Source organism: Callionymus lyra, chromosome 16 (assembly GCF_982586985.1).
Source record: "Callionymus lyra chromosome 16, fCalLyr1.hap1.1, whole genome shotgun sequence".
Classification (NCBI taxonomy): Eukaryota; Metazoa; Chordata; class Actinopteri; order Syngnathiformes; family Callionymidae; genus Callionymus; species Callionymus lyra.
Genome location: NC_141833.1, coordinates 12131285 through 12142956, shown reverse-complemented (window position 1 = coordinate 12142956; position 11672 = coordinate 12131285). Strand labels below are relative to the sequence as shown.

Sequence of the window (11672 nt, the reverse complement as noted above, 5' to 3'; positions counted from 1 at the left end):
GGCTTCAGAAAACAACGTTTTCAACATTTAGGCAACATTTATTTGCGTTCACATGATCCGCCTGATGATAAACTATGGTTTAAAGACATTATTGCCCGATTTCAGAGACGTTGACTTTTAGCCCTTTTTTCAACCCCCGGGGTCAAGAAATGTCAAAATGTCAACTTTTTTTGAGGCTTCAGAAAACAACATTTTCAACATTTAGGCAACATTTATTTGCCTTCACATGATCCGCCTGATGATAAACTATGGTTTAAAGACATTATTACCCGATTTCAGAGATGTTGACTTTTAGCCCTTTTTTCAACCCCCGGGGTCAAGAAATGTCAAAATGTCAACTTTTTTTGAGGCTTCAGAAAACAACATTTTCAACATTTAGGCAACATTTATTTGCGTTCACATGATCCGCCTGATGATAAACTATGATTTAAAGACATTATTTGCCGATTTCAGAGACGTTGACTTTTAGCCCTTTTTTCAACCCCCGGGGTCAAGAAATGTCAAAATGTCAACTTTTTTTGAGGCTTCAGAAAACAACGTTTTCAACATTTAGGCAACATTTATTTGCGTTCACATGATCCGCCTGATGATAAACTATGGTTTAAAGACATTATTGCCCGATTTCAGAGACATTGACTTTTACCCCTTTTTTCAACCCCCGGGGTCAAGAAATGTCAGAATTTCAATTTTTTTTGAGGCTTCAGAAAACAAAATTTTCCACATTTAGGCAACATTTATTTGCGTTCACATGATCCGCCTGATGATAAACTATGGATTAAAGACATTATTGCCCGATTTCAGAGACGTTGACTTTTAGCCCTTTTTTCAACCCCCGGGGTCAAGAAATGTCAAAATGTCAACTTTTTTTGAGGCTTCAGAAAACAACATTTTCCACATTTAGGCAACATTTATTTGCGTTCACATGATCCGCCTGATGATAAGCTATGGTTTAAAGACATTATTGCCCGATTTCAAAGACTTTGACTTTTAGCCCTTTTTTCAACCCCCCGGGTCAAGAAATGTCAGAATTTCAATTTTTTTTGGGCTTCAGAAAACAACATTTTCAACATTTAGGCAACATTTATTTGCGTTCACATGATCCGCCTGATGATAAACTATGATTTAAAGACATTATTTGCCGATTTCAGAGACGTTGACTTTTAGCCCTTTTTTCAACCCCCGGGGTCAAGAAATGTCAAAATGTCAACTTTTTTTGAGGCTTCAGAAAACAACGTTTTCAACATTTAGGCAACATTTATTTGCCTTCACATGATCCGCCTGATGATAAACTATGGTTTAAAGACATTATTGCCCGATTTCAGAGACATTGACTTTTAGCCCTTTTTTCAACCCCCGGGGTCAAGAATTGTCAGAATTTCAATTTTTTTGAGGCTTCAGAAAACAACATTTTCAACATTTAGGCAACATTAATTTGCGTTCACATGATCCGCCTGATGATAAACTATGGTTTAAAGACATTATTGCCCGATTTCAAAGACGTTGACTTTTAGCCCTTTTTTCAACCCCCGGGGTCAAGAAATCTCAAAATGTCAACTTTTTTGAGGCTTCAGAAAACAACATTTTCAACATTTAGGCAGCATTTATTTGCATTCACATGATCCGCCTGATGATAAGCTATGGTTTAAAGACATTATTGCCCGATTTCAGAGACGTTGACTTTTTGCCCTTTTTTCAACCCCCGGGGTCAAGAAATCTCAAAATGTCAACTTTATTTGAGGCTTCAGAAAACAACATTTTCAACATTTAGGCAACATTTATTTGCGTTCACATGATCCGCCTGATGATAAACTATGGTTTAAAGACATTATTGCCCGATTTCAGAGACGTTGACTTTTAGCCCTTTTTTCAACCCCCGGGGTCAAGAAATGTCAAAATGTCAACTTTTTTTGAGGCTTCAGAAAACAACGTTTTCAACATTTAGGCAACATTTATTTGCGTTCACATGATCCGCCTGATGATAAACTATGGTTTAAAGACATTATTGCCCGATTTCAGAGACGTTGACTTTTAGCCCTTTTTTCAACCCCCGGGGTCAAGAAATGTCAAAATGTCAACTTTTTTTGAGGCTTCAGAAAACAACGTTTTCAACATTTAGGCAACATTTATTTGCCTTCACATGATCCGCCTGATGATAAACTATGGTTTAAAGACATTATTGCCCGATTTCAGAGACATTGACTTTTAGCACTTTTTTCAACCCCCGGGGTCAAGAAATGTCAGAATTTCAATTTTTTTGAGGCTTCAGAAAACAACATTTTCAACATTTAGGCAACATTTATTTGCGTTCACATGATCCGCCTGATGATAAACTATGGTTTAAAGACATTATTGCCCGATTTCAAAGACGTTGACTTTTAGCCCTTTTTTCAACCCCCGGGGTCAAGAAATGTCAAAATGTCAACTTTTTTGGAGGCTTCAGAAAACAACATTTTCCACATTTAGGCAACATTTATTTGCGTTCACATGATCCGCCTGATGGTAAACTATGGTTTGAAGACATTATTGCCCGATTTCAGAGACGTTGACTTTTAGCCCTTTTTTCAACCCCCGGGGTCAAGAAATCTCAAAATGTCATCTTTTTTGAGGCTTCAGATAACAACATTTTCAACATTTAGGCAGCATTTATTTGCATTCACATGATCCGCCTGATGATAAGCTATGGTTTAAAGACATTGTTGCCCGATTTCAGAGACGTTGACTTTTAGCCCTTTTTTCAACCCCCGGGGTCAAGAAATCTCAAAATGTCAACTTTTTTGAGGCTTCAGAAAACAACATTTTCAACATTTAGGCAACATTTATTTGCGTTCACATGATCCGCCTGATGATAAACTATGGTTTAAAGACATTATTGCCCGATTTCAGAGACGTTGACTTTTTGTCCTTTTTTCAACCCCCAGGATCAAGAAATCTCAAAATGTCAACTTTATTTGAGGCTTCAGAAAACAACATTTTCAACATTTAGGCAACATTTATTTGAATTCACATGATCCGCCTGATGATAAACTATGGTTTAAAGACATTATTGCCCGATTTCAGAGACGTTGACTTTTAGCCCTTTTTCAACCCCCGGGGTCAAGAAATCTCAAAATGTCTACTTTTTTTGAGGCTTCAGAAAACAACATTTTCCACATTTAGGCAACATTTATTTGCGTTCACATGATCCGCCTGATGATAAACTATGGTTTAAAGACATTATTGCCCGATTTCAGAGACGTTGACTTTTTGCCCTTTTTTCAACCCCCGGGATCAAGAAATCTCAAAATGTCAACTTTATTTGAGGCTTCAGAAAACAACATTTTCAACATTTAGGCAACATTTATTTGCGTTCACATGATCCGCCTGATGATAAACTATGGTTTAAAGACATTATTGCCCGATTTCAGAGACGTTGACTTTTAGCCCTTTTTTCAACTTTCTGTTTGTTTGTTTGTTTGTAAAAAAAAAAAAAAACTTTCATTCTGAAGCTGGTATGAAAACAAGCAGATGTAGTTACGAGAAAATGCCAGTAGAGGGGGCCAAACAACCTCTAATAATAGTCCGAGAATTTAAAACGTTTGAAAAACAACACAAGACACAAACATGACATTGAACTGTTTATTAACAAGTAACTTAAAAAAAAAAAAAAAGAAAAGATAATTACACAAACATGAAAATGATTTTCTCTTGTTCAACTGTGAGTAACTATAAATAAATGTTGAGTACAAACTACTATTGTTCATTAGGTTCATTAAATCTGTTAAGTTTGTTATCATTAGGGTGCAGGGGCTACAATAAGTCCACTCTAGCCACCTTGTAATACGTTCCTCTCCCCTTTTTAAAAAAAAAAAGATCTCCCCCTGAATTGTTGAACAAATAAAAGTGTGAGAAAATGAAACAAAACACCTAAATTAAGAAGATTTGACTCAACACAAGGTTTAATTTGAAGAAGAACAAAAAGTTATTTCTGCCGTTCGTTAAATATTGCTTTAAAAGAAAAGAAAAAAGGCACAGATCACACCCTGAAAACGATCTCTTCAGATATTCACAGTTGTCCCATCATGCATCTCACCTCAAAAGTGCACCAGTAGAAGTCCAAAAGCTGACTATGCGTTGTAGATGGGCAGGACTCGGCTGATGTCCTGCACACAGATGGGACAGCGGCGTCGGGTCAGAGCCTCGGAGCAGCCGAAGCAGATGCACACGTGACCGCAGTCCAGCAGGATGCAGTTGCGGGGCTGGCTGAGGCAGATCACGCAAGCGTTCTCTATCTCCTCCTCGGCGTCTTGTGGAGGAGCGGCGGCGGCGGCGGCCTCGGTCCGTCGGCTCAGGAAGTCCCTCCTGGCCTGATCCCGCTCCCGCTTGAGTCGCAGCTGGTGGTAGCAACGGTGGGCGAGCCAGAGCAGGAGGGCGGCCCCGGCCACCGCCGAGATCACCGCCATAGTTCTCCATCTCACCGCCACGCCCTCCTGGTTCTCCCTCAGCGTGTCGAAGTCCATGATGCTCAGGAAGTACTGGGATCCTTCGCAGGGGGGTTCGAGGTTAATGGTGCCGTCTCTGTCCAGGACCAGCTTACCTATGCCCGTGATGGTGGTCCCGACCTGAGGAGTCAAAAAAAAAAAAAAAAACCAAGATCAGAAACATTTCCTCGCTCGGTTTTTAACGTCCGAGACGAACCTTCAGCATCTCCTCGGTCTCCAGTTGTCCTTTCAGCTTCTCCCCGCTCAGGTACTGACCCAGGATGTCCCCCAGACCATAATTACTTTGGTGGAACTTCTCGTAGGTGATCTCCATGTGAACCCCGGAGGCCCGCAGAGGGTGGACCACCTTGACGCGGGTCTCGTCGACGCCCGCCAACACGAACGGCACCGCGTTCTCTCTGAGGAACAAGACTCGCTCGCTGTCCATCCTGAGGGCAGAAGATCACCAGTCAACTCTCCTGACTCACATGTTTCACATGTTGAAGTCCTTCATCTCCAAGATGAAGTCCCTCCTCACGACCATGTTTTAAACGTATTCCTTTACAAAGTTCTCCCCCGTCTGAAATCTGGGCGAACGAGAGGTTACGAGAGTCCATTATGACGTAATAATGGCTTCACTTCTCCTCCAGCCGGCTGTAATCGGGCCCCCGCTTTGTTTATACAACGAGTCCCTTGGAGGTGGAGACTTCCTGGATCGAGGATGCGAGGTCACAAGCAAAAGTCTTTCCAGTGGGCGGGGCTTAAGTGTATTTTTGGCTTCACTTCTCCCCCAGCCGACTGTAATCGGGCCCCCGCTTTGTTTATACAACGAGTCCCTTGGAGGTGGAGACTTCCTCGATTGAGGATGCGAGGTGACAAGCAAAAGTCTTTCCAGTGGGCCGGGCTTAAGTGTATTTTTGGCTTCACTTCTCCCCCAGCCGACTGTAATCGGGCCCCCGCTTTGTTTATACAACGAGTCCCTTGGAGGTGTAGACTTCCTGGATTGTGGATGCGAGGTGACAAGCAAAAGTCTTTTCAGTGGGCGGGGCTTAAGTGCATTTTGTAATGTAATTATTTCAAATAAAAAGAGAGTTTTGTGCAAACTGACATGTACTGATAATTTAAGAGACTCTTACATCAACACATTACTTTCCCTTTGTATCTTAAATAAAAAGTATTTTTGGGGTTTTTAGAGAACCTCCTGAAAAAGACACAGAACTCACCATGAGTGTGAAACCCTGTTCCACAACAGTCGGTGTTCCCTGAGCATGAACCTCTGAAGAACCCCGACTGTATCTTTCTGGAACTGACTGGTCAGAGGCTCCGCCGTCGCCCGGACCGTACCTGTGAATATTACGGATCAATTATTGTTGTTGTTGTTGTTTTTTTTGTTGTCTGAACTCTGACCTTCGATGACAGCATACTGGAGACACTTTCCAGGAGACACTCGTAAAAGTTTCCTCAGGTCTCCGTTGATGCTGAAGCGAGGTGCGTTCTGACGATTCAAAAACAGAGAGACTTCAGCGAACAAATCCAACAAGAACGTCAACTATGAGGAAGCAGAAAAGACACATGTCACCGACGTCAAGTTTTTCCACTTCTTGTCGACTCTTCCTGAAGGCGTAGAAACACATGCCGGAGATGACGACGCTGGCTCCCAGACACACGGCCTCGACGATCTTCACGGGATATTCATCCATCCCCCGTCGCACTCACTGCCCTCCCCTGTCGGGGAGACAAGCAGAGGCGATTATTCATCAATATATCTTGTAAATGCTGAGATCTGATTGACTAAAAAAGGGGTTTTGAGTTAAGAATAAACAAGAGATTTGTTTGCCTTGTGTGTGAAGCTGCTGCTTCTTATTATGTGCAGCAAAGTTACTATTTGTGTTATTATTGTTTAACACACCTGGTCAAAATGTGGCGCATCATGCAGCCCTTTAACCCATTTAAGAGCTACTGTAATTGATTTATTTTTGGTATTTATTCATCTTTTGAGTTAAGAAAAAACAGAGATTTGTTTGCATTGTGTCATTTAAAAGCTGCTGCTACTTATTATGTACAGCAAAGTTACTATTTGATGAAATTACAAGTTTATTTTTTTAATATTACCTATGAAAGATATTTCTTTAAGGGTTTATTTACTTCCTCTCTTTTTGTGCTTGATGGTTCTACTGACTCCTTTAAGAAACATCTTAAGACGTTTCTATTTGTTCAGGCTTTTCCTTGATTTTCTGGAACTCCTGTTGTGTTATCAGTTTTATCTTGATTTTTAGAATATATACTTTATTGAATATTGTTTGATTGTTAGACCACTGGTCTAGAAAAGCGCTATATAAATAAAAATTACTTACTTACTTACTTACTTCTTTTTCTGTTCGGTCATTTTTGTCACTCGAGAAATTGCAAGAAAATAGGAAAAAGTTTCGATTTTAATATATTTGTTCTTAGCTCTTTTGTGATTTAAATCTAATGAAAAGATATAATACACGTTATATGATCGTTGTAACATCACAGTGATCCTACACTTTGAAATATCCTGACTAATGTTATTTACTTACTAGAAAAGCAACAGTTTATAGTCATATTTCGTATTTATATTTCCAAATGTTTTTAACAATATGATCTTAAGTCAGTTTGTGTTTGATTCGCTTTCATTTCGATTCAGGGAATTTACATATTTTTAAAAATCCCAAAGATGTTGTTCACTCTTCTTCTGACATGTATTGTTGAGACCATTAGATGTTTATTAATGTAAAAATAAGTATGTGTCACATGTCAACTACAAGTCATGCTAGCTTTAAAGCACATCCAGCGGACAAAAGCAGGTGAAAACCCTGAAAGTAAGAACATTATTTAATTTAAAGTGAGTTTATTCTCCAGGTGAACACAAACACAAACAGCTGACTAGCTCGGCTACTTGACTAGCGTCGACAAGACGACATTGAGGTCAACAGAAACATTCGTAGTTCGGAGATTAAATGATCGGGGGAGGGATTTAAAAGAAAGAGCAGTTGTATTTTAACTGTTAAAATGATTTATTTATCTGTACTTTACCTGTCGTGTGATCCTGAGTGTGTAGCTCGACTGACAGAGACGGTGAAGCCGGTGCAAAGTTGCAGAAGAAGTAAAAATAACATGTTCACATTGTTTAATATCGCTCCCTGAAACACATTTATTTTTATATTTCCGTTGATGCGAGCGTCAATGATAGCTGTAGAATAATCGATAGTTTTATTGAAATATAAAAACAAATGTCCTTTAACTATTTACGACACACTACTCATTTACGGCAGTTTACACCAGCTACGCTAACATATCGAAAGGAACTTAAGTGAAATAAAAGGAACGTGGAATCCAAAATAACACGTTTGTGGATGATACGGAAATGTTTAATAAAATAAATATAAACTCACATTTATTTTTAATTAATATCTTTTAACGTTCTAGTCACGTGGTTGACGTGACGTCACAAGCGCTGTAAAGCGGCGCTTGTCACTTCCACGTCACGACAGTAAGATGGCAGGAGGAGTAGCGGCTCGGAGAAAGCCGAGCGCCTCTCCCCCGTCCCCGCTGTGGCGGAGCCTCAGCACGCTGTGGCAGGAGAAGCACCTGGTGGTGTTCAAGCCCGAGTACACGCTGCTGGTCGTGTCCCTGCTGTGGCTGCTGGAGATCGGCATCAACGTGTGGGTCGTGCAGAAAGTTGCGTGTAAGTCACCGCGGGGCTAGTTAGCATGCTAACACGCTTCGCCGTTCATTTGGACGCGACTCGCCGCTAACTGGCTAGCGTTAGCAAGAAACACTTGTCAGCCACCTGTCAGAAGACGTGACTGTCATTGCTACTGGACACAGACTTTTCTTTTTTTTGCATAAAACTACTTTCATTTCACAATTACAGTTTAATTCATATTAAAATACATATTCACAATAATAAACAAAACTAAGACATGTTTTAATTGGTTCAAGAACCTCTTGTGCGTCATATTTACTGTAAGTAAGTAAGTACTTTATATTTATAGAGCGCTTTTCCAGACTAGGGTCACAAAGTGCTTAAACAATCAAAACAATACTCGATAAAATATATACTTAAAAGGTCAAGATAATGCCAAGAACAACATAGGAGTTCCAGAAAATCAAGCAAAATCCTGTACAAATAAAAATGTCTTGAGATGTTTCTTGAAGACTGACATCTGATGGGGTTTCTTATGATGATATTTATCTTTGACAAATGTAAATGAGAATAATTAATCTAATAAAGCTGTTGATTTACCGTCTTCCAGACACTGAAATCGACTGGAAGGCGTACATGGATGAGGTGGAGGGAGTCATCAATGGAACTTATGACTACATGCAGCTTCAAGGAGACACTGGGCCGCTTGTGTAAGTCAGCTGTAGTCCAATCGTGGACTTAAATCCCCAACTGGATACCCCTGAGTTAATTCATTAATAAACATTTTTGTCTTTGCACTGTCATGTATATAAAGTTTGAAACCTATTTTTTTTGTACTTGTCGCAGCTATCCAGCTGGTTTCGTGTACATCTTCACGGCTCTCTACTACATGACGAGCTCCGGCGTAAACGTCCGTCTGGGCCAATATATTTTTGTGGTGTTCTACCTTGTGACGCTGCTGCTGGTGTTCCGCATCTACCACCGCACAAAGAAGGTCAGTGGACGAGAGTGACGGTTCCTCACGCGACAACCTTTCCGAGCTCTGGTTCTGCTCGCAGGTTCCCCCATACGTCTTCTTCTTCATGTGCTGTGCCTCGTACCGGATCCACTCCATCTACGTGCTGCGTCTCTTCAACGACCCGGTGGCCATGATGCTGCTGTTTGCAGCCGTCAACCTCTTCATGGATGGTCGCTGGACGCTGGGCTGCGGAGTCTACAGGCAGGTTTTTTGAAGTGTTATTTGTGTGTGACAAAGTGAGCTGACCTCTTGAAAAAAGGGCCAGAGACGGTGTTTTCATATCAAGTACTGAGAGCCTTAACAGCTTACCTGGAAGATAAATCTGGAAACTGACACAACAAATGTTTTGGTTTTTTTGTAAGGTGGCAAAACTTCGGTACCACCTTGCATTTACATAGATCTGACCCTAAAGTGAAGAAACAACCTGCTTTAACAAGGAGACATTTTCTAGATTTCTTTATATTGATTTAAGTTCTTAGTGTTTTGATATTCATAAATTAATTCCATTTAAAGTAAATCTACCTCTGCCTTCTCTTCTGACAGTTTAGCTGTGTCCGTCAAAATGAACGTCCTCCTCTTCGCCCCCGGACTTCTCTTTCTCCTCCTGTCTGAGTTTGGATTACTCCGGACAATCCCAAAACTGTCTCTCTGCGCAGGCATACAGGTAAAAGTACTCTCCATGTCAGTCAGTAGCTTCACCGGACAAGTGTCTTTGTCCGAAAATAAGTAAATACAAGATTAATTAGCTAATGACCCTGGTCTAGAAAGGCGCTTTACAAATAACTATTACTTAATTAAGGAAAAAATGAGTGGAAATCTCTTAGTAAGATTGAAATAATACTCTTGAGCAATCTTAAAATTAGCTGCAAAACTTAATTGTTAACATTATACTGTATACTGTTTTTGAAAATATTACTTTCCCCTTAAAAAAATAGTCATCATTTGAAGACTAGATCAGATAAACTAACAAACAGAAATTACTCTTGCGTAAACCTATATATTTTGATGTCCCACAGGTCTGCACAAAAGAGAAATATCTTAATAATTGCTATACTGTAAATGTAACTGTATCATAACATCTGTCTCAAAAATATATTTAAAAAAAAGGAAGAGATTTAGCTAAAAATGTTATCAAGAAAAAAAAAAGACCTTTTTATTTCTGGGGCTGCTGTGTTTGTCCCTATGTTGTCTAGACCCTTTAAAGTTTTTAAATTAAATAAAGTATTTTAACTGTGATTTGCTTTTATTGTTCCAACACTTTGTGACCCTGGTCTGAGAAAGGCGCTTTACAAATAACATTTACTGTGATGTTTGTCATGACTGTGAGGAGCTATTTGGGCTGAAACTAAGAAGACTATAATAATAACTTCCTTGTTTATCCCAGCTGGTCTTGGGTCTTCCTTTCCTCCTGGAGAACCCGATGGGTTACCTGAGCCGGGCCTTCGACCTCGGGCGTCAGTTCATGTTCAAGTGGACGGTCAACTGGCGCTTCCTGCCCGAGTGGTTCTTCTTGAATCGATACTTCCACCTGCTCCTCCTGGCAGCTCACCTGCTCGCTCTGCTGCTGTTCGCCCTGCGATGCTGGAAAAGGTGAGAGCGACTCTTCATTCAACAGTTTGTTCCTAACACGCCACGATGTTTGTGTCTCAAGATCAAGCGATGGAACCTTTGACCTCCTCAAGGATCCTGCCCGAAGGAAAGTCGCAGCCCAGAAATCAAGTGCCGATGATATCCTTTCGTTCCCGTACTTCTCTCTCGCGATCTTAAGTCAAGTCCACCCTTAACTGAGACCCACAGATAGTCCTGGTCTTGTTCACGTCTAACTTCATCGGCATGTGCTTCAGTCGTTCGCTGCACTATCAGTTCTACGTCTGGTACTTCCACACTCTTCCCTTCCTGCTGTGGAGCGGAGGCGTCAAGAAAATGGGTCACCTGCTGCGGTAAAACACTCCCGAGCTGAACTCAAAACGTGAAATTAATTTAAACTACTGTCTCCAGGGTGTTGATCCTCGGCCTCATCGAGCTCTCGTGGAACACCTACCCCTCCACCTGCAGCAGCTCCGCCGCCCTCCACGTCTGTCACTTCATCGTCCTCCTCTCCCTCTGGTTGGCGCCACGACCTTCCGCGACACAAGGGGGCGCTGCTGTGAAGGAGAAAGGCCACTGAGATTTCAGTCGGATTGGACAGGGTTTCAACTGACCAGCTGCTGAAGAGCCTGAAGGTTCGGCTCAAAGTGAAGGAAGTCTGAGCTGCTCAGAGACCGGAGTCCTCAGGTTTCAACTCCGTGACAGAGAAGCTGTGGACGTCTGAACGATGAGGAACTTGTTACATAAGCTTTAAGATATTAAGAATGATTCATCAACTGAGACAATCATGTGACTTGTTTACATTCTGCAACCTCATCAAAACATGTAGTTGACTGAAACTGTTTTATATTAAAAGTGATATAATTTAAGTCTTTTTTTTCTTCACACTTTTCTTCCACCAAACCCACCCTACTTCACATTCAAACCCGAGATCAGTTCT

General features: G+C 41.0%; 2 protein-coding genes across 2 annotated transcripts; one reads left to right on the top strand and one right to left on the bottom strand.

Annotated features, from left to right (window-relative positions):
- Positions 1-3399: 3399 nt before the first annotated feature.
- mul2 (mitochondrial E3 ubiquitin protein ligase 2) lies at positions 3400-7717 on the bottom strand. Its single transcript, XM_087810856.1, has 6 exons — positions 7515-7717; positions 6041-6182; positions 5865-5952; positions 5681-5801; positions 4675-4906; positions 3400-4598 (listed from the first exon to the last, which is right to left on the bottom strand). The coding sequence occupies exons 2-6, from the start codon at positions 6155-6157 to the stop codon at positions 4104-4106; spliced, it is 1053 nt and encodes a 350-aa protein (XP_087666982.1). The 5' UTR covers positions 6158-6182; positions 7515-7717; the 3' UTR covers positions 3400-4103.
- A 255-nt stretch (positions 7718-7972) lies between these two features.
- alg3 (ALG3 alpha-1,3- mannosyltransferase) lies at positions 7973-11601 on the top strand. Its single transcript, XM_087810919.1, has 9 exons — positions 7973-8166; positions 8738-8837; positions 8974-9121; positions 9186-9346; positions 9689-9809; positions 10530-10735; positions 10797-10874; positions 10942-11085; positions 11144-11601. Exons 1-9 carry the CDS (start codon positions 7977-7979, stop codon positions 11310-11312), a joined length of 1317 nt encoding a protein of 438 aa, XP_087667045.1. The 5' UTR covers positions 7973-7976; the 3' UTR covers positions 11313-11601.
- The last annotated feature ends 71 nt before the right edge of the window (positions 11602-11672 follow it).